Source organism: Oenanthe melanoleuca, chromosome 9 (genome assembly GCF_029582105.1).
Source record: "Oenanthe melanoleuca isolate GR-GAL-2019-014 chromosome 9, OMel1.0, whole genome shotgun sequence".
Lineage (NCBI taxonomy): Eukaryota > Metazoa > Chordata > Aves > Passeriformes > Muscicapidae > Oenanthe > Oenanthe melanoleuca.
The window spans coordinates 2,770,268-2,795,489 of record NC_079343.1 but is presented as its reverse complement, the minus strand read 5'-3'; the positions used below and the strand labels follow the sequence as shown (position 1 = coordinate 2,795,489).

Sequence of the window (25,222 nt, the reverse complement as noted above, 5' to 3'; positions counted from 1 at the left end):
TTACACTAAATATGAATTTTATTTCTATGGTTATTTTGCTATAAATTAATAATGAGAATGAGGACATACAGTAAAAGCTGCAGTAAAGACAGGGAGTGCACAAGAACATAAAGGTTCTGGAGGTGAAACTTGTTGCATGCTACCCTCCATGACTGGAACACAGTCTTATGCTGAGGAGGAAAAGCAAAAACACATCTGAGGAACATGGCTGAGAATTTTCTCCTCTACTCCATGTGTAGCTGGTTCCATCACCCACTGAATCTCCACTGAAGAACAAACCAAAGTAAGTCAGTGCTGGATGATATGCAGAATAGCTCCACCTAGACACTGCCTGGAATGTGCTTTGTGTCCTTGCTGGAAGTCAGTGCAGTTGTTCTGTACAGAAACAGAAACAGTGCCCACCCATTCCTCTCTAGCCCATAAGCCTTTACCCACTCTAGGAGAGACTGGCTCTCCCTCAAATCCATGCAAAAGAAGCCAATAGCTAGGTTTTCAGCTGTAACAGAATGTGGGAGAGGGGCCTGGTTTGCCTCTGTAATGTGGCCAGGCTTACCAGGAGGCTGAGCACTCCCACCCTGCTCTCAGGAAGTCTGGCTCTGTCCAGCTATCCATAGCTGAGAGCCCAAAAGTACCAAGTCCCAGGAAGAACACATGGGCTCATGACCTCCATCAGCACTGACACTGAATTCTGAACAGCCTGGCACTGCTGAACAGATTTATCCTTACCTGACAGTGTACACTGCACAAAAACAGTGGCACTGGGCTACCTGTGAACCTCCTGCAGCTTTAGGGGGCTTCAGTATTGGGCCAAAGCAGGAATGTGTGCTTGAGTACTACACAAATATAAATGGAATTATAGTCATGAATAGCACCGTTCAGAAACAAACAATCATTTCAATCTGCTTTGGAAATTATCTTGCCACACCTGCTGCCTCTTCCCATCCCTGTGGTACCACTGGTCTGCAGAACCTGGCATGGCAGTCCCTCCAAGCCCCAAACCCCATCTCCTTCAGCTCACAGCAGCACCCACACCAGCTGCAGATGCATGAAGTGCAGAGCTGGGCAGGGAAAGGCTACTGAGCCATGACTGTGCATCCAGCCAGACATTACTGTGGATCTGACCAAAGCTCTGCTCTGGTCCTGAGCAACTGGAGACACGAGCATGTCTTCAGGAAGCAATTCTGACTTCAACAACCAGGGTTTTCAGGTGGCAGTCCCCACGCTGCTGCTTTGTGCACCGGGATGCTGCCACTTCTGTCTCTGCAGTGAGACCAGAAAGGCTACAAGCACCTGCAGGGAGATAACTGTGCTCTTGATTTCCTGCTCCAGCACAGGTTTGTACACTTGCTTTCTGGCTTCTAAATGCCTGTGCTTCTGAGATAGAAAATAGTTCATGATTTTTGTATAAAAGCAGCCTATTGTTTCCAAGCCAAAACTAGAATCTTTCGCTTCAATTTGTAGAGTTTTTCCATTGAGAACTGTAAGGTTATTTTCTTAATGGAGAATTACTTCAATTTACAACTTAAAAAAAAAAATTAATTTGAATTTCAACCCAGGAATGTTTTGCAATCAACAATCTTTATTTTATATACTTCACTTGAAGAAACCAGGGACCTAGACAGAGTTATCTCCCGAAAACACAAAAGACATGTTCCCCTGCTGTAACTAACAGCTCTTCTGAAAAAAAACAAAAACAAACCCGAGCCCCTAGCTGACTGATTTTGTGTTATCCTTTCCTGGTCATTATGAAATTCAAAAAAATCATATGATGCCCAGTTGTTTAATTCTCCCCTACTCCTTACAAATTAAGAATCACAGAGGAAGAAGAGGTGGAGGCGTTCTGCAGAACTCACTATTGCAAAGCACAAACCAAACAGCAGCAAAGACCTGTAATCAAATTCACTCTTAAAGGGCTTTTTAAAATGGTAGACATTTTTATTCACTTATTTTCCATCCCTTTCTGACCACATAGCTACCAAGTCTCTAAGAGAGCTTCAGTAGTGTACTGCAATTTCTTTTGGTTTGGACCAGCAATAGGAAACTTTCACTTTAGTCCTCTTTTGCACTTCCAGAATGTTCTTTCAGTACATCTAACTGGCAGAACACGTGCACCTTGTGTTAAACTGTGAAAGGACGTGCATGCACATTGGTGCACAGCTCAGAGCCAGCCTCCTAAACACAGTTCACCTTCCCTGGATTAGGGCACTCTGAGTAAAGCAGCCACAATTACATCTGTCTGTTTACTTCCAGTGATGCCACTTGGTTGAGTTAGTCCTAAGGCTCATGAAAGCCTAGTGCCTCCCCTGGCTGCTACCCAAACTCTTGTCCAGGACCTCTACTGCTTAAATAAGTAGGCCAGAGCCAAGAGAGTTTTAGGATGAAATGGAGAATATTGGGACTTCAGTTTAATTTATATGGGTGCAAGTTCTCATCTGTTTTCTTCTTTCCTGACATGAAACCCTGTGAACTGTAAGGAAATGAACCTTCTTCTGAATGGAAGGATAAGTAAGACTTAACATCAAAACAGTATATGAATACAGGAAGCTGAAAGTGGCAGTATAAAAATAAGTCCTCTTACTATAAGAACTCAACTTAGGCACCCTGCCTCATTTACCTGAACAAGAAAGCCCATGCATTTCTTTCCCTGCTGAGCACAGCTCAGCATGGATTAGAACAGGCCATGTAACACACAAAACAGCTGCACTCCAGGGTACAGTCCACAGCACACAGAAACCATTCTTACAAGCAAAACCAGACAGGTTCTTTGGAGTGTTTTTCTCAACAAGTCATGGAGAGGAGACCTGCTGAATGTGAAGTGTGCATACAACAAATCCAAGCTCAGGTGTGCTCAAAATTAGTTGCAAATAAGGAACCTGTTTCAGGAAACCTTGGTGGCTGAGGCAGGCATCCTGTCCTAGCCCTGGCAAGGCAGCTGATATCAAAGTGCCTGTGTGCAAGGTCTACTTGTCTCTCCCCTCCTGACTGTTCCTGCCTGCAGAGGGGCTGGGAGGCCCAACAGAGCGAGGGCTGTTCAAGTTCATTCTCCTCCTGCAGCCTCTGCAGAGCCATGGCAATGACAAACACAGACACAGGACAATGGCTGGTTCCTAACAATGCAGCTGTGCAGTGTCTGAGGCTGCTGTTCTGCAGACACCTCCAAAGCTAAAGATCTGCTACTTCTATCTGACCACAGAAGAGTCATCCAGGATAAAGAGGGAGCTAGAACAACAAACACTGCTCTTCCTTGCCACTGGTCATTCACATTTCTGGGAGAATAAAAGAATTGAACAGTGCTGCTGCTTCTGAGTGGTTTGCTCATACATTCTCAGAGACAACTTTACCTGGATGGTGTGAGAAGAACAGGGCTCCACCTAAGAAAGCACACTACTATCTGCAGGCAAGTCTGAAAACAAAAAAACCCTCAAGCACGGCAGACTATCTAATGCCCAAGGAATCTCTGCTGAGCTCTGTGCTTTTCCAGGGAATGTTTAAAAGCCAGTAGTGTGTCCATACTAATGCAGGACTCCTGTTAACCTTTTATTTGAACTAGAACTTAGACCCCTCCCCCTCAAAACCCTTTTTTCATATGGTGTTTACAATAACAGTCTGCTCATAAAGAAGGTGACTGCTACCACGTGACACTGGTGCTCATATTGACCCTTATAATTCTGTACATCAGACCAGAATTCAAGAGCAGCACATGCCATCTCCAACCACTTAACTAAATGGTGCCTTTAAACTCTCATTAAGACAGTTAAGAATCAGTTATTAAGATGTCACTACTGAAAAATAACTATTGAATTTTTCAAAGTTTAACAGTAAACAACATTGCCAATATATTATTGCACACAATAAAGGGGTTTGAAACTACAGAGATAAGGAAAGGGTAATCTAGAAGACCCAAAATAATGATCCCAGAGCCATTCCAGTTGCTGCTCCAGCCAGCATGCCCAGTGCAAGATCTCCATCGCTGTCACGGTAACGCTCCTGAATGATGACGTGGTTTGCAGGGGGCTGGCCATAAGGTCCTAGGGAATGAGAGGGAGAATGTTGGGAAGAAGGCAAAATAAATGTGTATCTCAATACTGCAGTTTCAAAACAGGCCATTCTTTCACCTTCTTCCTTCAAATAAATACCAATATTTTGTCAGCTGCACAGGTAGAATACATTTCTATTCACTTTGTGGTTTTAATGTAAGAAATGGGTCCAAAAATTGATTCAGCCTTGAAGTTAAAGGAAATAGTTTAGTTCTTCCCCCTTACCCCTTCCCCTGAAAAAATCTTTGGCAGGCCTCAAGCTAGTAATTTGTCTGAAACCCTGCATCAGTTCTTTACATTTACTGCCTACTGCAATTCAGCCTTCACATCCTGGACTGATCTGTGGGGTGGTGACAGCTGCTACATTTCTGTTCAGATGAAAATTGGCCAGTAGTAAGAAATAAACCTGAGACTCACAAAGCCACTGACCCCTGCTCTGTAACAGACTTGTACAAGCTTCACCTGTCATGTTTTCTGGTTTAGCTCCTAGCTGCAAAGCAAACATAACAGTACTGGATTCCCTTCCACACATTTCAGGGAGATTAAAAATTCTTGAAAATCCCACAATGGTGTTTTGTAACAGATTCTTAAGTAACCCGACTAAATACAACTAGGAAAGGCTTTCACTGACTCCCAACAATGCATGACTCTCCCCCCAAGAAGGATTATGTCACTGCAGAGAAGGAGTGGAGCTGAAAGGGCTTAAATAAGATGCTGTGGTGAACCTGAACCCTAAGGTTTAGTTAGTGACCCTGGTGAAGGAAAACCTTGAGCCTTGGTTACTATGCCCTACCAGTAACCAGTATCTTATCACACTGGACTTGCAAACTGGTCAGGGGAGTTATTATTTGATGCTGCATTGCTATCATATAGGTTTGGCTTGATTTCCAAGGCCTGCTGGAAGTTTTTTAAAACAGTTCTTGTTTTTTAAAACAGTTCTGCTTTTCAGAAGCAACAGAACATATGTTCCTCTGTGTTTGAATGTATATCATCTATATCTTAGGACTTCAGTAACTTAGATGAAGAAAACTTTAAAAGCTTTAAATGCTGATGCACTTCCATTATAACAAAAAAAAAAAAAAAAAAAAAAAAAAGGAAAAGGCAAGTGAAATAACCTGAAAAATGTCAAATAGAAAACAAAATCTCCCTCAAAACTGAAATAAAAAAATCTCAGTAGAGATTCTTGTTTGCAGAGTCAGGCCATAAACAATTAATTTTCTCATTTTTATTACCTGCACTACTCTAAAGCCCCAGTTCTGTAGGACTGGGGCTCTATGCAAAAATAACCCTAAATTAAGGTGACTGTGATTAAAAGCACACCCTACAGTTTTACTCTTTGCTTCCTGTTTTTGAGATTGAAAGCTATACAAACCTGAACAGAGCAACAGAAGATTTCATGAGGCTGAAAAGCTGCCTTACTGCAATTCCAGCACATGGGGAAGGAAGCAGCTACAACCTTGTTCTGGGAGTGGATTTACCTTTGAAACTTGCATTTAAATAATCAAACTAGTATAAGAGCAACAGATGAATGAAAAGCTCCATCAATGCCCAATATGGAGTACTGAATCACAAAATCTTATCTTCCTCTGCCTCTTGTACCTTTCCTTAAAAAACATGCTGTAGTTTAGAGTTCTGTATGCTTCAAAAGGAGTTTATAAAGCAATGTAACTATGCTGAGATCCCATTGGGAAGGTTAAATCCCTTAAAACCCCTTTCACTGTACTCCCTTTGTTGTGAAAGGGTGAATGGACTTGGTTCCAGTTACAGGTCAGGTTTCCTTCTTTGTGTGCAGGAGTGGTGGCTGGTAAAGGATGGTGATTAATAGAGCTAAAGCCAGAAAGATTGACTGAAATAGCTTCTGTGGGAAGGTGGAGGATTTGCTGCTTACCTTGGTATGGATACTGATAGGGAAGAGAATAAGCTTGTCCATTGGAGGCATAGAAGACCTGAGGGCCCACGGGGGGATATGCACCATGGTACTGATCATAGCCATAGCCATAAACCTGTGACAGTGAAAATGGTCTGTTACATAAATACACTTTGCTATGCATCCAGCTAAGCACACTGCTCAATCTGCCTTCCTTTCTAATGGAGTTAAAGTTTCACTAAAATATCCAGGCTGTCCTGCTACAGCCAACTACTCCTTAGAATGGATTCAGAGCAGCTGCTTGAAAAAATGTGCACTCCAAGCAGCATTCACTCTCTTCCTTTCCTGGACAGGCAGTGGCAGAGGCAGGGCCTGGATCATCAGACAGAGGCACAGCAGCCCTGCCAGCTTCTCCTCTCTGCCCTCATGCCAACCACAGCTCTCTGGGGAGCTCAGAAGTGCCAGGAAGGCAGCAGCCAATCCCAAAAAACTCCAAATAACCCTCTGAGAGGGTTTGCTGCAAGCAAATGTCAGATTACAGACAAATACTCTAGAGCTGCATGTTTTACAAGTGATTTTTTTCTCCAAAAGGGAGGCTGCACAGAGGAAGCTTCCAACACCACAACTCATTCTTAACAAAAGTGAGAGGCTGGAGCAGATAGTGCAAAAAGCAATAGTGCTCCAAACTATCCCCCCACATATAACTGCATGCAACTAAGCATATCCAGAAATCCCCAACATATCCTGGTTTGGTCCCAAAGCTGCTCCTTCACTGCAAAAGAACTGTGTACCCAGGAACTAGAGTTATTGTGCTGTGGCATCTTGGTACAACAAAATGCTTATGTGTTAAAAGTGGCAGCTCCATCATTACACCCTATTTGTAAAACTCCTGACCTTACACCTTTCCAGTGCTTGTACAACATGAAAGTGTAGCTACACCTCCTTGTGTTAGAAGCTGCACAACCAATGTATTTGAAGATCAGCCAAATAAATTCTGCCCTGTCTCTCAGAAGCTTTATTTTTCAAGTTCACTGAGCAGCCACCCCTTTATACACCTCCCATCTTTATGTGCCTCATCCCTTTCAAAGGAAATCCAACTCAAATAAAAGCAGCAATAGATTGCTAGTGCCTTACTCTCTGCTGTTGTAAAAGCTTTTTAGCTGGGTATGAGTACAATGCAGCACTTTGTGAGTGCCAGAAGGAGGCTGCTCCTGCTGCCTTGCTCGTGTTAACACTTCCTGACTGCAACTCTTACCTCAGGTGATGGTGTGGCATAAGCTGTGTAGGGAGGAGGGGCTGAGGAAATGGCTGTCTCATCATACATCACATCAGATCCCACGTAGCCCTAAACACCATGGACAGAGAGCAGTTATCACCTGTTCCTGCAGACTGACAGTTAGAGCAGTCTAAGGATTTAAACTTAATGACCCCAAAGAAAAAGTAACCTTCAGCCACACTGTGTGTTAAGAGAGCAGTGACTACCTTGTAAAGGCTGCAAAAACAAAGTACCTGGAGAGTAGACCTGGGAGAATACAAATTCCTGATCAACCACAGAAAGGAGACATATAAATTTTCCCTGTGTTTGTGCCACAGATAATCATAAGTGTACATGCAAGCACCCTGGCTCCTTCCACCATTCCAGAGCCTCAGATTTAGAAATTACCCTCCTCCTGATCATCTTCTGTCTCCAGATAAAGAAATCTTCACAACTAAGCTGGCTGCTTCCTGGCACCCCAGAGTGGTATCACCAAGTTCTGCAGAAGCAGGTAGAGGAAACAAATGCAGTAGCCAAAAGTGCTACCTGAGGCAGAGGTGGTAACACTTGAGTCCATTTAGAGTAAGTTCTCAAAGAATATTAAGATTTTTTACACTACCCTTGTATTCTTGCCCCTAATGTGACCCAGCAGAAACTGAGATAAGCTTCTACAAAACACAGCATTTCCCCTGAAACAGAAACACCTTGGATTGGTTCAGCCTAGTCATCCAAGGAAAGCCAGTGCTGCAGAGCACTCTGGAAGGCAGTCTAAAGGAAAAACAAATTAGCAATACCCACAAGTGGATGGATGTAGTGCCCAAAGATACAGATCTCCAGAAGACTCACCAAGAGGCTTCTGTGATTCCTGTTTCTCTCCACAGCTAGCAGGGCAATGCAGAGGTAATACACTCCTCCTCAGCATGCCTGCACTCCCCTCCAAGCATCTCACTCTTCCCCATGTCTCTGCCAAGAAGCATCCCACAGTGGGATGGATCTACATTAACAAACAGCTGCTGTGTAGTGAGCTTTCTTTAGCACTGCACCCACCTGGGAGGCAACAAACACTAGGAGTGAAAAGTTCATTTTTGCTGCTTGCAGATTTGCTTGTTGCCCACAGCCTCAGTGCCCACAGACCAGCTTTCCAAACATTCACATCCACCCAGAGAAATCATTCCTTAAAATCATTATTTTCCACACAGCAAATATATTTGCCTGGACTTGCCTGCAAGGATGTGTTTGTGATCCAGAGAATCATTCTCCTCCCCACCCACAAGCTTTACCATAATGCTCATGACCCTGTTGAGCAGAGAAGGATGGAACATGATTTCACAACTAAACTGCTGGACCACACATAACACTGATGTGCTGCTTCTCTATCAGTATAAAGTCTAGGTAGGACACTCACTGTATTTGTTCTGGCATCCTGGAGAGCAATTTTCCATGCCCTGCAAAAAGAAACCCCATTGGTTAGTGGAACTCTAATAAAAATTAATGCCACCTTTTTCTTTCAGGTCAGTAAAACAAACAAGGTTAGCAACTAGAGGTACTCCAGGAGCAGAGTTTAAGATTCTGCATGTGTCAAAGCCTAATGAGACACTCCAATGAATGCACAGACTGAGAAATAATTCCTTTCTTTGCAGAGCTGAGAAAGAATGAGGAGGAACAAGAGGAGGGATGGATGCAGTTTTGGAGGTCCTTGCTGCAAGCATAACAGGCAGGAAATATGCAGTCATGCTTAGGATGAGGTAATAGGAAGAGATGCACCCAGCAGAACAGCTCATCTCTGCTTATTAGAGCAGGGGCCTTGATGCTATTTCCCAGGAGGTAGGTACACCTCACCCAACTCCTCCCTGCCATGGGGCACACTCCATGGCCACAATTCTTGGCAAACAGTGGTCACAGAAGTTATCTGTAACTCTACACAGCCCAGCTCAGCTGAGAGCTCACAATAATGGAATATTCCTCCTATCACCACTAGGATGTCCTTTGGCTAATGCCACATCATGTGCTCCTAAAGAATGGCAAAAAAAATCTAAAAAAAAAATCTGTTTAACAAGTCTCACATTAATCATATTAATCATTCTTCTGCTCCTCCTCACCCTTTAGTGTTTTCAGTGACTTAACTTGCAGTTAGTTTGCATGAACGAGACAACTTCTAGGAGAGCTATTGTCACTGAAAACCTGCTTTCATTTGCTTGAAAACTTTCTTAAAACATATCTCTGAAAGAAGGGGGGCTAAAAACTAGGGAGAGACATAGAGAGATAAAAGAGAGAGAAGCAGCAAAACCATTATTCTCTGGCTGTCTTACAGGCAGTCATCTGCACTCTCTGCACAGAGGTTGACTGTCTTCCCATCACGGCAAACAATCTGCAGTAAACAGTCTCTCTGCTTCCCCTCTGGAGGCTGGAAATCTAAGTGAGAAAAACAGAGATGAGTTACAAAGTATAAACAGCATTACATGATCACATGTACAAGAAGGGAGTCAGTTTAAAGTCAATTTAAGTCAAATTAAACTGGGGCCAGTTGTAGCTGCCTTCCATGGCATCAGAACAAGTCCCAGAAGGAAATAACCTGTTCTTACTCTTCAGAGTGTCCTGAAAGTAAGCAGCTCTGAACACCAGTCCTATGAAATGCAAGTGTCTTACAGCAAAACCAATCCCTTCTTAGCAATAAGAACTCTCCAGCACTTGTGTCCTTCCCTTGTGTCAGCACCAAGTGGAGCATTAACAAATGCTAGAAGTGAACTTAGGAAAAACATCTGCTGAGGTTTCTCATTTCTAGCCCTGCCTCTCCATCCAGGCAGCACTGTGGTCACACCAGGAATGCTCTGTATCAGACACACAGTGCTGCTGGGAACATCCCATCCTCCTGCATGCATGGTACACTGTCCTCACTGAGTTTCAGCAGGAAGTATCAAACCTAACCTAACCTATCACACAGTGATACCATGCCCTGGGTATCTCTAAAGCAATTTAGGAGTTGGTGGGTTGAGTTTTTTTGGAAGGTGGGGGGATTCAAGAACAGTGAAGTTGCACACATTTTGGACACGTCTCCACCTGCAGCAGTGCTGTATGTGGTATGCTGGGCAGGCACTGAAGTTGTAAAGAATCCCTGGATACACAAACCCTGAAGATTTGATTATTACCTCGACATTCACTTCCCACTCTGAGGTTGATGCAGTGGATCCGCATGTGGATTTTATCCTCCAGATCACGGCGACTCTGATCATCATAGAATATTAAGCGGCCATCAGACCACAGATCAAACCAGTTCTTCTTCCAGCGCCGTAAAATGGTACCTAAAAATCAAACAGTCACATTTCAGGAAATATTTCTGTCCTAAAGTTAATAAAAATAAACCAAGAAATCCTTCACAGTTGCCTCAGATAAATTCCAAAATGCCAAGCATAATGCTGTATTACAATATCCTCACTTGGAAGGATTAATTAATCCCCATTAGAGGATTTGGTGCCATATTTTATCCAGGATTTAAAGCAAAACTGGTTTTATTGTCAATGCATGACCTGATGCTTGAGTTCTAACTTGCTGCAGGAACAAGCAGAGGGCATGATTAATTGAAAGACACTAAGCTGACATGTCAGGTAAAGTTTCCAAGTCCCACTTATACAGCACTAATTACAGAGCAGCATCTGCCAGTCAGACATCTCAGATATGTTTACATCCTGTTTCCCTCTGGAGTACTCAAAGGTCACATGGGAATGCCATCATGACACGTCGTTATGTGATGTGTCCTGAAAGTAACAAAAAACCAAAAAACAACAGAAGCAACCCACAGAACTAGAGGCCTGTTTTAAGAAAACCTGGGAATTACTACACTGCTCTGTTTTCTGAAGAAATCCCAGTGAACAGGCAGAGAAGGAAGAGAAAGACCCATGACTTACTTTGCCGGAGCAGCCATCCGCTCTTCACAAATGCCATTGTTGCTTAACCTAGCGGGCAGAAGGGGAGGGGGAAGGGGGGAAAAAGCAGTTTTCAGTATTTCACAATAGATTAGAAAGAAGCATTCAGCACCATCTATTAGAGCTGCATGCACCCAGCTCACGTTGCAGCAGGTCTCAGCTGAAGATACTCAGTAAGCACAGCTGGTGTAGGACGTAACAAATGTGCAAGTGCTGCGATCCAGCCTGACTGTCAGACACCACCTTGATGTCTAACTGGCAAACAAAAGCCTATGGCCACTGCTTTAGAAAATGGGGAAGAGACAGACTGGAAATGACTGCTTCCTGACTCACCACCAGTTCCTTCCCAAGTGTAGCTGTTCTCCCTGCATACGTGTACTTCCTGTATTCTGCAGTCTCAAGTTACCAAGCACCCTCACTTCTATCTGCCTCTTTTTTTTTTCTGTACTTCCTCTTCTGTGTTTCTAATTCACTGGTTCAAAGTCCAGTCAAAACAAAAGCTGTAAGAGTTTAATCTTAAACAGGAAGGAGAAAGCTGTTTTTATGACTTGCATTTCTTTCAAATCATCACTAGCTCACTCCAAGAAGAATTAAAGTAAGTAAAAGATAAGCCCATAAAATAAGATTCTCAGTTCTCCCCAGCTTTTAAATGAAGCTTGAAATAGCACTGCAAGGACTCTGTGTTACATTCAAGTTCTCACACATGACATTAAGTACTCGGCCACTGCATACAGGTTTATGAACATGCTGAAAAAAACAGATCAAGCATGGGATATATTGGAAAATGAAGTTTTATTTTATAGCCTAATGGTGTTCTGATTATTGTTTTAAAAGAGATTATAAAAACCCAACTATTCAGGTGCAATTGAACTAGAAAAGCAAGAACAGAAGAATTTTAAGCCTCCCCTGAGAAGGCTGCTTTTCAGAAGTTATTTGTGGGGCCTGTAAGCCAATATGAGAGACCTAACAAATAACATTTTACTGGTAGCAGCATAAGGGGGGGGTCATGAGGGGGTGAAAGGTGGCATAGATTTGATAGACAGAGGAACTCCTCCCAGACAAACCTTGGCAGAATGTTTTTAATGCTGAGGAGAAGGGAGAAGAAGAAAAGTTTTTTAATCTTCTAATAAAATATAAAGTTAGTAAGCATATCTGTTTCCTGATCAAATGGATATTACTTGTAGCTATGTCCTCTTCAGAGTACTGGGCAAATACTGCAGCACACAAGTTTATAACTGTCAGGATTTCATATTTAAGGAATGCCTCATGCTGCACAGGCTTGGAAATGATGGTGAGAACCACCTGCAGGTAAAGATAAACCTCTTATTCTTGACTTTTTTAACAGCTTCTGGGAAAAGAAAGATTCTGCTGAGAGCCCACTGAAAGGGAGTGTCAGATTCCTGCCCTGCTTTAATCATGGTCACCTGGTCCTGCTCTGGGTCACAGCATGCTCTTGTCACCCATCTACAGACGGAGAGAAACAGAGGCCAATCAATTCTTCCAAAGTACCAAAGCAGCACAAAGGACCTGAGCCTCATTCTGCCACCTCCCCTGTACAGGCTTCTCTCCCCTTGATTCTCCTTTACAAGGAAACAGTCTACTTGCTCTTCATTTTCACAGGAATGGGTGTCTCTAATGGGGTTTCCATGCCTTCCAGTTTCACCCAATAAGGTGAAATCACTATTTCTGGAGGCTGTTTCATAGTCTACAAGCCAAAAAAGAATTTGCATGAACTTCAGTTCTGCTGCAAGTGTTAGTCTAGGCCATGCAATTTTGCTGCTACCTTTAAACCCACTCTGTTACACAACAGCATAGTTAGATTTAACTTAGACACAGAAAGGGGGACAAAGAAGAAAACCTTTCTCTTGATAAATTGAGTTTTGCATGTGATTACAGAATGGCTCACAAAGTCTCACATTCAGAATGCCTCAGAGGTGTTTAAAGCTACAGCTTCAGCAGCTGTACAAGAGCTAACAACTACCCTTTCCAAATTCAGAGCTTAAGTGCCCAAAACTTCAACTCTGGAGAGAGAACAAGGAATCACACAGAACAATCTGTCAGCACTTAAAGTAGGAGGTGCAAACACAACTAGATACTCTTCCTTGTGCTTTTTAAGCACAAGCACTTCATTTGAAGTCCTATACAGTATTCACAGTCCACCCACATGATGTTTAAAAGCGTTTTTGCAGAGCTAGAAGATATCCTAGCAAGATCAGCTGCATCTCAATAGTATTTGCTTGTTAAACTAGCCCAGTACCACCAACATGAAGAAATGGGACTTCATCAAAGACAAATTGATTTATAACGAATATGAGTAAAAGCATTTTGGTGACTGAAATCAAAGAGTAGTAGGACTTTTAATTTAAGAGTAGATGCAGCAAAGTGGTGGGACTATTCCTTTCTATTCCCTGGAACAGCAGAATTCAGCACAGAATACAAAGTGGAACATCCAACAGTGTGTCCCAGTCCCTTTCTTGGAAAAACGCACTTCAAAACAAACCAAGTGTTTGTCCCTTGTAATCACTAGAGCAATTCTGATCGGCGCGGTTGCGCTAGCACTGTACCCGACCCTGCACCCCGAGCAGGTGGAGAGGGCTGGGACACCAGACCCTGCCCGGCACTTCGGGTGCAGTACGGGAAGCTCAGTGTCAAACGCAACCCCGCCCGCCCCCTCCGGCTCTGAACAGCGCCAGATTTCTATTTCTGGAGCTGCCTGGCCGTGGCCCAGCCGCCCAGGCCGCTTCCCCGGGAGCAGCCTGTGCTCCGTCCGCGGGCCCAGCCGGGGCTGCAGCTCCGTCCCCGGGCCCAGCGGGGGCTGCGGCTCCGTCCCCGGGCCCAGCCGGGGCTGCGCTCCGCCCGCCAGCCGCGGCCTGGCCTGGGCCGGCTGGGCCGGGCTGCCCGGGATCCGCGGCCCGCCCTCCCCGGCGCGGTGACCCCGGCGGGGCTGGCGGCCCCGAGCCGGGCCCCTCGCCCCGTCCCCGTCCCCGTCCCCGTCCCCGCGGCGCTGCCCGCCGTACCTGCCGTCCCGCTCCGCCGGCCCGCCCCGCCCGGTGCTGACGTCACGGTGTGTCCGCGGCACTGGCCCGTTCCCGTTCCCGTCCCCGCCGCTACCGCATCCCCGCCCGCTCTGCCGGCACCGGGCACCGGCCGCTTCTGCCCTCCAGCCCGCGGTGAACCGCAGCCGGGCGCTGTGTCAGGCAGGCAGGCAGGGAAGGCCGGCTGCGGTGTGACTCTTACATAAGGCGGGCGGTCAGTGAATCAGCTCCATCACCAACAGCGAGGGAAGTGAGAACCGCCTCTCAGGGAGATGGATGGGGAACGGTCTCTAATGGAGATCTGTTATAGCAACTGTAAGTAAAATAGGAATAATAAAAAAAAAAATCATTAATTTGCTTGCTTCGATCTCCTTAAGACTAGATAATCAGAAATAATATTCATCACAGTTACAATTTGACTTAATCTGTCAACAAGCTCCTCAACTTCCTCCTGCCCATCTATTACCTGTTCTTGAGCACAACAGCAGTTCTGACTAGAAATTGCACAGAAAGCCTGTGACCCTGTATTTCAAGGCTGTAGAGTAGTCTTTGCTTTCATGTGTCTCTGAAGGACCAGAAAAGTGGTGTAGGCAGAACAGGAGGGATAAAAAGCTATCATCTATCTGTGAACAGAACAGGTTTCAGAAACCACCAGTAAATGAGATTTGTGTAGGTCAAATTCTATTTATGTAGGGGCCCTTTCTGTGAAGCTAAAACTGTCACCTTTCTTTGCTGAAAAAGTTATTTTCAGAAATGGAGGTATTAGGTTGGTGGTGGAAGGCAAGACAACCTTTACACCGGGGGAGGGAGCAGTTTACTTCTGGAATGAAAAACACTCTTGTTGAGGATTTGGGAATTCAGCTGCTTTTTGGCATGTGTTCAAAGCATTGGCTGTCCAGGCTCATATAAAACTTTAGTTTTAAAACAAATTTAAACTTCTTCAGGCAGCAGTCCTGGATGAATTATCTCCATAGGCACAGAGCATCAAGACTGTTTTATAGCTGTCTGGGACCATGTACCACCCTGGGAAGTTGGTCAGGGCTGTGAACCCAGCCACAGAAGTGCCACACAAATCCTGTTTGAGGGTCCAGGAAAGATCAGATCTGCAGTCAGCCAGAAACTGGAGCTGGCAGCACAGGCAAACCTCTCTTAGGCTTATCACTCTGAGATCTTTTGAATTATCCATGTTGGGCTCTTCATTTGCTGAGGAAACTTTGATCAGAGTTTCTAATTAGCTGTGCTGCAGAGCTGAAGGCCTGAGTATTAATGCCCTGTGCAAAAGAACTAGAATATTCAGGTGAATATTATTACAACTGGGGATTTCTTTTCAAGTCATTTGCCAGTGAAGTGTGGAAGTGAAGGCTTTTGTTCAAATGTTCAGCCTGTTCATAATTGCATTGTCAGTCTGGTAACTTTCAAAGCATGATGTAAGATTCATCCCTCACTAATAATTTTGAAAAAAATGTTTGGAATGTTAAAGACTTGCCAAACCCTGTTTTTTTTTACTCCCATTCTTGTCCTGAACCAAAGCAACCAAGGCTGAAGTTCAACTTCCCCATCATAGTTACAACATACCAGTTAAAATTAAATTGGCAAATTAAATTTCTAAACACCTAAGACATTTCTATTTGGAAAATATATTTGAAAAAATTGAGCCATATGTGACTTCTAATTCTTTGTCATAATGCAGCTGACATCTTTTCAAGATATGCTAAATTTTGATTGTCACCAACATAAGCATTTGAATTCTCACAGTCATTTGAGGGTCCTCAGCTGAAATTTAAATTTCAAATTTCATACTTTGATTCATAAAATATAATTAGGCTGTAAACCAAGCAGAATATACATTTAAGAAAAATAATTTCAAACAGAATGCATGCCAGCATTATTAAGTATTATAAGTAATGCTATTAATATGACTACAACTAATACATGCTCAATCAGGCAATTTTTTTTTTTTTTCAGAATCAGCATTGCTTACAAGGTAATGAAATTAAAAGTAATAAAATTTAAAAAATAATTATTCAACCAAAGAGCCTTGCTTGCAACAGAAAGATCAGAAGAGCTGCTGCTGGAGAACACCTGAATAAGGAATTCAAAGAACTAGGACTCCAAAAGGGTTATATGATTATTATTTATTAGTGTTTCAAAGCTTAAATATGAAGACTATGGGCAACTTGAAAGTAGTTAGGCATTAGGTGAGAATAGCAGAACAGAAGATAGGTCCAGAAATAAGGCAAACTTGATTAATTGTTGGGAAACTAAGCCAGGTTGCAATAGTTTGTACATAGCCTATAAAGTTTCCCCAATGAAATGGAGATGGAAAAGAACATATTTCTGTTTTTCCAGAAGGTTGTATTGTCCTAGCCATGTGTATAATAGTCCTGAGCAGAAAGGTAAATTATAGACTTGGACATAGACCATGTCTCCATGTGGAAAAGACTCTTGGCTTTCAATTCCTGCTATTTCTGTGGGTTATTCATATACACCCATGATTAAAATTCCCTGGCAGATTTTACCTGTTGAGGACATGAGGAGCTGAAGTGCAGGGCATGGATTTTTAAAATTGCTTTGGGTTTTGTTCTGCTCCAATCTGCAAAGCATAATGTATCCATGTGCAAAGCATGGCACAGAATTGCCCAGCACAGCAGGTGTATAATGCAGGTGGAATGGGCACTGTGCTTGCAGGCTCTGCTCCAGTGAACCTGGCCAGTGCTCAGAGCCCACACCACAGACTGCAGCATGTGCTAATAATCTGGGCATTGTCATGCCTTAGGATTTTAGCTTTGCTATTTTTCATGTGTTTGTAATCCTGCAATTCTTTCATGTATAACTCTAAACTCCATACACAGTGTGAGCTGCTGCTTTCCCATTTTGGTCAGACACAATTCCTCTCTACCCTGGGAATCAAGGACACCTCACTGCCTCAGGCCCTGAGAGATGGAAACAAAAGTGAGTTGGGGGAAATAAACTTGGGGTAAATGACTTCATTACCTGCAGTTGTAATTGGAATATTAACACCCAATGTGCAAATGGACCAAACTTATAAAAGTGTGAAAACCTGTGACTTGTCATCCATTTTGGGTGTAGCCTCTGGGGAGCTTCATCTGCCTGAAATGTACCTGAAGGCCCTTCAATAAATAAAACCACTTTTTTATTCCCTTAATTTTGTCTGGCCTCTGTTTTTAGGCAGCCCCAACAAGGCATCAACAGGAGCATGTCTTACATGGAGAGGTTGAGAAGTTTGGCCTGATCAGCCTCGAGAAGAGACCCCTGAGAGGAGACCTCATTATTGTGTGTAAACATTTAAAGGGGGGTGCCAAGAAGGTGGAACCAGGCTCTTCTCAGTGGTGCCAAGCAATAGGACAAGAGGCAATGGGCAGAAAATGATGCACAGGAAGTTCCAGCTGAACATCAGGAAGGACTTTCTCCCTGTGCAGTGCTTGCTGCCTGGAACAGATTGCCCAGAGCTGGTGCAGAGTCTCCCTCCCTAGGGATAATCCAGACCCCTCTGGACAGTCCCATGCCATGTGCTCTGGGATGACACCCAGGAAGGGCTGTGCCTCTTGCCTAACAGCTGCCATTAACCTAAAGAACTGGATTTTGCTCAAGGCTATGTCAGCAACAGATGTGTTGACAGAACTGTTTCAGAGTGATTCAAGAACTCAAATGCCTTAGCAAAAGTACATTTTCTTAGAAAAATCTGTCAGCTAAGGCTTGAGAAGGATTAGCTCTTGCATACTGACAGCAAGGGTGAGAGGCTTGCCCAGGTGCATGAGAAGGCTGTGGCAAAGGTAGAGGATGCTCTTCCTTGACCTGTAAGTGAAACCATGCTTGCTCTGCTTTGCCTCCTCCTGGCCTGCAGTTTGTGCAGTGCTCCAGACACCTCATTTCTGCAGTGCAGTGACCTCTTCAGACACTACAGAGGAAACAGCTTAGAGAGGTACATTCAATAAGAGGCATCTGCAGCTTCCTGGTGGCCAGTGTAGCTCTCTGGAAGCAGATTGCAGAGTGCACTGAGAACAACAGACACACAAAAAGACCAGCCAAAAGCTGAGGAACTTTCTGGATGAGATTCTGGGATTTCATTGTCAGCTTCCATTGTTCAGATCTGATTAAAAACAAACTGGCAGGAGAATGACCACATGCTTGTCAGACATCCCTGCAGGTCACACCACCTCAAAGCCATTTCCCTGTCACTGATGTGGAGTTCTGGATCTTGCTTTTATTTGTAGGCAGTTTTGAAAGGTGTGGGGTTATCAGGGATGGGTTAGATCCTCTGCAACTTGCAGAAAAGTTCCTGTCTCTTTGCAGCCATTCTGAAGGGAAGAGAAGAAAAGCCTGGTACAAAACATTTCTGTTTCCATTAATAACTGTGTTTGGGTCTGACAGCCAGCCAGCATCAGTGAGAGCATTTCCTCTGAATTATCTAAGCTCTGTCTCTCACCTTTACATTGGCTGTACTGTTCCATTAGCATTTACAGACAGTGCTCCATGCACAAAGGAGAAGATTTACAGTCATAGCCAAAAGAAAGATGTGTCAAGGAAAGAAGAGATCAAAAGAATAATTACATTTCATTTTCACTGAGGGACTAAAGCACAGGGACAGTAAGAATTAGATGCAGTCACCTAGAAAATCTGTGCCACTGTGGTGAAACAGATTTACACCTCTCCTTGCCAAACTGTCAAATGTTTGTGTTTCCTCATCAGACTGCCACAGTTCAATGGCCACCAGCAGAGAAACTCCCAGTCTATATTTTGGTCTACCACTATTTTTTAACCTTATTTTCAGTTACATGCTGCTTGTGATTTGGACTTTGGAAGAACTGTTGGTGAGGGGGCATCTGCTTTGTCTAATTTCATTCTTGAAGTTTGCTGGAACTGGTAAGTTAAAAGTCAATTCCCTCACCTTACTCTGGTTCTATTTGTCTTCAAATGCATATTGAATCTTCCCTCTTAAACCCAACCTGCCAAACATTGGGATCAGTAGAAATCATCATGTCTTCAGAGACTTTTGCATTAGGCCCCATATTTTTTCTCCTTCTCTTCCAGTAGTCAGACATTAAAACACATCAAGTGGAAGATGAAAATTCAATGTCTTTTGGGAATTAGCAAGCTGTGTGCTACACTGGTTTGTGTGTGACATGCTTGTGTTTGATTTCTGCTTTTCCTAGGGACAGACTCCAATACCTGCTCTCCCAGGAGCCTCTGCATGCCTTTGATTGAGCAGCAGGAGCTCAGACTAGGAGTAGAGCTGCTTGACTGATGGTATTTTATTTTACAGCTGAGATCTGCTGAGCTATTCTGGTTTTTTCCAGGTGTTTATAGGAAATTCAACAGTTATTTTTCAAAAGCAGGGCCCTGTAAGAGGGCCAGTGCATTCCACATGCCCAAGCCCAGGTACTTGGAATTCTTTGCTAAGAATAATTTCTGTGTAATAATAATAATTTCTCACATTGCAGTGTGAGAGCTGCTACCCAGCATAGTGCCAGCTGTTGTTGCTAAGACAAACCAGGAGAAATTATCTCCTGCCAGACAAGGAAAAGGCCAGCATGGAAGTGTGTCTCACAAGTGTCTCTCTTCATCTACCCCTTTGTATTTAGGTCTTCTGAATGAACATTCTCATTTTTGAACCTCCACTCTGTCACTTCTGGGTCTGGATATTTTGCACATACACAGATATTGAAGCAAAGAACCACCAGAGCTGTGGGCTGCAAGAGTTAGAACTGAGAATTCAACACTTGGCACCAGCATTCACAGTGTAGAGTTAGAAGGAGGAGGGCACCTGAGGAAGCAATCAGGAGAATTTACTTGTCTGAGCACAACTTGATTGCATATCAAGCAGGTTCCATACATAAATCTGACTGCATGGTAGTTCCCTTCCAGCCTGCACCTTGGTTTGCCTTTTCCAGAAAGGCATGAAGGATGGAAGTAAATACCTAGGCTGAACTAAGAAACATCCCTTCTCTGCCTCACCACTAACATGACAGCAGAGTCTGGCAGTCTGAACTTTGCTAAAATGGTTTCGAATCAGAGCAGAAATGTTCTCTCTTATTCCTTTACTGTGTCAGGTCTGGAAGTGTTGGCAGCTAATTATAAAATGCAAGCAAAATGAAAATTGTGAAGATTTCCATTTGAAGCACATGAAGGTATTTCCTCTATGTTAATGTGTCAGACCAGCACTAGAATATGATGAAAAATACTACAGAATGCCTGTTTCTGCAGTAGTTTATAAATCTAGGAGGACAGTAGTCTCCATATCATATATTATTTGCATATACAAGAGCTCTGGAGACAATTATTTGACAATTTCTAAGTACCCAGCAGAAAGCTTTCACCAGAAAACAGTGATAGGAATAATTAAACTCCAGGCATAGAGCCAATATGCAACTGATTTTAACTGTGTGGATCAATTGCTGAAAACCTCATCTGTATAGAAAAGGCTTCTGAGCACACACTGAAAGCTCTTTACATGACTTCAGGACTTGACCCCTGATCTAACAAGGACCAGAAATAGAAAGTTCTGCTGTTGTTTGTGTCACAGTAATGACAGGGGCTTGGGTGTGTCTGTGTGTGCACAGAGGCAGCCCCTCCTCCCGTAACTTGTTTAACAGAGCTGTACACAAAGGGTGAGTGCAACCCATCTCTGAGACCAGCTCACCAGACAGAGTGCTGTTTATTTACTCTGAGCAGGTTAGTAAGTTGGCTCCAAAGCAGAAAGCTGTTTTCCAAAACCATTCAGGCAAGAAAAGCAGATAGAGTGATTTCAGGGATTGTGGTTTCACTGAGGTTTCATTGTCAGCTGTGTCTCTATTTCAAGGTGCACTGTCTGGTTTCCAACCACCATAACATTCAAACAACACCTGTGTCTTCAAATAAACCATTTCAGCCAAAGACATAAGAATGAAAGGCACATTTCAAACATTCTTTGTCAAATGTCACTCAGCTCTAAAAAAAGTTACAGACTTTCAGAAAAATGTAAGATCTGTGGGACATGATTTTTTCCTGCTGTGTTTTGTGTGCACCCCTACACACTGGGGTTTGGTCTCAGCCAGGCCCTACTGTAATAGAAGTAAGAGAAAAAATTACTGGAGAACAAGCACTAACAAAGTTTAAGGCATATTAAGAGAGTTCATGTTGCCTCAGAACAATTTAAGATCCAGCAGTCCTAATTCAGCATATGAGAGGTGTTTACTTCAGGCACTTTGCTGGTTTTGTTCAAATTGATATGTGTGAATGCTGAATCAAAGTATTAGGCCAGTGCAAGAAAAAAAACCATATCCCCTGCCCTCATGTTCAGCAAGGATTGGCTCCTGTCAACTGGCACATGACAAGTCCTCAGAGACCTGGAACCAACAAGAAAGCCCAGGTATCCATTTATTTTACAACAGCATTTAACACAAACACTTCAGGGTATACTCTATACATCTGCCCTAACTCTTCTGGAGCTCTGAGATATTTGTATCTAAACTAATGGGGCTTTGAGATGATAATATTATACTTCTAAATAAAATTTCTGAATGGCCCTTTCATCAGTGTTGAGGTTCTTGCATTGTAGAGAAAGCACTTTAACTGGTGGTTTTGATGCAGTAGAATAGTGAATAATTCCTGAAATAAACTGCTTCTGCTCCCTGGCCATTCTTTGAAGTTTTAAATTCAAAGTGGGCCAGTTTTCTGGAAGGTGTGCTGTAAAGGTGAAAGGAAACATGTATGAACACAGAGTGGACTCAGCATGTGTCAGTTCAGATGCACTGAGTGTGCTTTTGGTTTTGAATTCAATGAATCCATGAAAATCACTAATCTGGAAACATTTCATTTCTGACTCCCTTCATGGTGCCCTTTTCTTTGCCAGCCACTGAGCCCCTGTAATGTGGTAATTCCACTGCTGACAGAGCCTAAATGAAGCCAGCCAACTTATAATGTGTAATAGGATTTCCTGGAAGCTTCCTCAAGCTGTCCCTATTTGTGTAGCTGAAAGTGTAGACTTGCCAATTTACTAGGTGCCTAAAGAAGCAGTTAGGAATGAATGTTATAAATAATCCAAGGAGGTGCATCATCCTGCTTCTTAACTTCTGAGGCACTTTTCAAACATTTATATGGCTCTAATTCATCCCATCAAGCTTCAGACACTTCATTTAGGCACTGGGACAGAGAACTTGTTTTAGATTCCCTCTAGATGACAGAAAGGCCTTTCCAGAGAATGCTTCCAGCCATCTCAGCTTCAGTTCTTTAGCATTGTTCCTCAACTTTTTAGGGGTGCCATTGAATAAACAGAAACCCTAAAGTGATCCTTCTCCTAATGTAGGTGTGTGTGAGGAGTTCACCACTGAGTAGAAACATCCTGGATTTAGGATTTGCCATGGTATCTTGGAATGTTTGGAAAATGTGGTTCAAGATGATTGCTGATCATGGGGGCTCATGCAGTCACTGTGACTCAAAGACAGCTTTGGCTTCAACCTGATCAGTGCCTCCAACCCTCACTGTTATTTCTCCAAAGCTTGGGTAAAGATCTGCTTGCTCTTTCCTTGGGGGAGAGGGAAGGGTTTAGAACTATGTATAATACTCATTAATACTGTATTGCTTGCAGTAGCACAGAACTCTGCCCAATAACCTAAATAATGCTTGTCCCAGTAAAGCATAGGCACATTAAAAAATGCTGGAAGGCTTTAATACTTTTATTACCCTTTAAATGTGCATAACCATCTTTGAGTCTCACATGCTTTCCTTTTGCTGAGTTGAATTCCCTAGCACTTGTGCACTGTAATAATCATTCCTGGAGACTTCCATCTGAGGGCTGGCTGCTGCCATTGCCCAGCTGAGTGCCAAGTGCTTTGCATCTTCCTCCTGTTTGTATCAGTCAAACCTCTCTGCATGGCATTAATGCTGTCACCTCTGTGGCATTAATGCACTCACATCCTGCCCTTGTGCTCTGAATTCTAGAGCTGATGATGACAGAAGGAGCTGCTTAGAGGAGTTACAGCAAAGCCCTTCCCTTCTGAGAAAATATAAAGCATTCCAAACAATTTACTTAGGAACTTGTCAGCTTTCTTTTATATTTCATTCATGAAGCATGTGTGGCAATAAAACACATCATCTCTACAATTAATTCAACTACAACAGAAATACAGCACAGACATCCCCATTAATTGCAAATTTTCTGTTTACCTCCATGCACTTGCTCACACCAGAAACCTTCATTGACCTCCTGGGAGCTCTTTAGTTTCACACAAAATGGAGGCAAAAATTATGTCAGGTTGTAATAGGACTCCCATTTGTACTTGGAACAAAAGAGTGCCAGAGAGGGAAGAAGTGAGTATCTGGTTCCTGGTGTCACTCTTTATACCACAAAGCTGAAGGAAACAACATCAGTGCTGGGACCATCTCTGCCAGCCTCAGCTGACAGGGCTGGCACCAAGCGAGGGACACGCTGCAGGGATGGAGACAGTGGGCTAATTATTCTCATGTCTGTGATACACTGAGTGCACTCAGTTTAGCAGGGGATAAACAGAGCTTTCAAGGGGATGGGCACAGCTGAGGAGAATTCTCCTTTGATTTACATCCTCCAGCACTCGGCACATGCAGGGCTGTGAAAACAGCACGGATATGGAAGATGCTTGCTGCAGCTGGGACTTTACTGGTTCTTCAAAAAGTCAGTTCCCAGGCAGAACTGATCCAGTGTAACAAAGCCCATCACAACTCACTTGTGCAGAGGAAAGTTCTCACTGCTGGAGCTGTTAGTCTGGTGAGACATTGCTGTTATAGCCAGCAAGGCTTCAAAAGTGCCTGACTGCCTATATAAATACAGAAGTTGTGGGAATACAACCCCCAGAGGATATGCAGCATACCAATATGTGCTTATCAGTATCTTCCCCACATTTGCTTTGGACTTTTAAAGGTATTATTTAGGGGGATAATTGACTATTTAGTCCTGTGTTTTGGTTCACTTTCAAACCTGTACCTGCTTCAGGCTCTGGTTCATTAAAGTCCTGCCAGTTGCCTGTTTGCATTCTCTCTTCACCCTGCACCCCTTGATGGCTGCATGCAGATGTGGGCACAGGAGTGCAGCTGCTGGCTGCAGAACAGGGGCTGGATTGAAGCACAAACCAAAGGGCTGCAGCCACTGTCTGTCATGAGGATCTCACTTTTGAAGGGTTTGTTTTGTTCTTAATCTTTGCTGCAGAAAGCTTCTGCACTGGCAAAGAAAAAAACCTGTGACACTGAGGTCAGCCAGCTGAGCTGGGAGGAAAATGCAGGGGAAATTCCATGGAACTGATCAGACTTGTACCACAAGGTCACAAACCCAGAGCTTGTTTAGAAAGGGTGTATCTGGTATTTTCTGGATACTTGCAGAAATACAGGGAGCTCATGATACTTAGAGTTATTAATTTGTTCTGTTTTTTTTTTTTTTCCTTTTCAAACAAAATTGAAGTTTCTCAGAGACCCTATGTCCCCTCTCAGGTATGGGTTATGTGAGGGAAGAAGGATGTTAGAAAGAATACCAGACATAATCCAGTTTAGAAGAGCTTTATGTAGTCATTGAGAAACATCAAGTAACACAGATTCCACACCAAGCATTTTCCCTGTGCCCAAATACAAGACTCTGAAGGGCAAGGCAATACAGAGCTGTGAATAGCTTATTGTATCCATTTTCATTGGATTGACTGCCTTCAATTTCTTAGTGAACCGCTTACAGAAGTTGAATGGTATTTTAAAGCCACATTCCATCTATATGTGGTGCTACACAATTATTTGATTATTTTTCTGTCTATCAAAAGGAATGTAAGTCTTACTGTTGTATGATGAAGTTAATATTTGTAATATTTGTTTTGTGACTAGATACCTTCTCAGACTGATAGTAGGAAAAGCAAGTGAAATAGGTTCATCTAAAGTTCAGCATCCAACCCTATAATTTTAGAAAGCTGACTTTGTAGAAAGAGAGCAGCTGTTAAATCCTCTAAACTATCTATGCTGAAAAGTAAAGTTTTATTAGAGACAGGCAGGGTTGAACACATACCATTAGCCCACCAGCAAAGCAATTCTGATACAGCAGCCAGAGAGTCACCTGGTCCAGAATTCAATTCATGGAAGGCAGGTACTACTTTCATGCC

At 43.3% G+C, this 25,222-nt stretch overlaps 1 protein-coding gene across 5 annotated transcripts; it reads right to left on the bottom strand.

The window, feature by feature from the left end:
- PLEKHB2 (pleckstrin homology domain containing B2) lies at nucleotides 1-25,222 on the bottom strand. Of its 5 annotated transcripts, none has more exons than XM_056499213.1 (9): nucleotides 25,129-25,222; nucleotides 14,097-14,427; nucleotides 11,062-11,109; nucleotides 10,306-10,458; nucleotides 9,469-9,571; nucleotides 8,565-8,604; nucleotides 7,160-7,249; nucleotides 5,926-6,040; nucleotides 1-4,028 (listed from the first exon to the last, which is right to left on the bottom strand). In XM_056499213.1, the coding sequence occupies exons 3-9, from the start codon at nucleotides 11,096-11,098 to the stop codon at nucleotides 3,892-3,894; spliced, it is 675 nt and encodes a 224-aa protein (XP_056355188.1). In that variant the 5' UTR covers nucleotides 11,099-11,109; nucleotides 14,097-14,427; nucleotides 25,129-25,222; the 3' UTR covers nucleotides 1-3,891. The 5 variants fall into 5 exon arrangements, with proteins under 5 accessions (XP_056355188.1, XP_056355190.1, XP_056355189.1 ...); XM_056499215.1 differs by having other exon boundaries at nucleotides 14,317-14,427; XM_056499214.1 differs by lacking the exons at nucleotides 14,097-14,427; nucleotides 25,129-25,222 and adding an exon at nucleotides 11,413-11,639.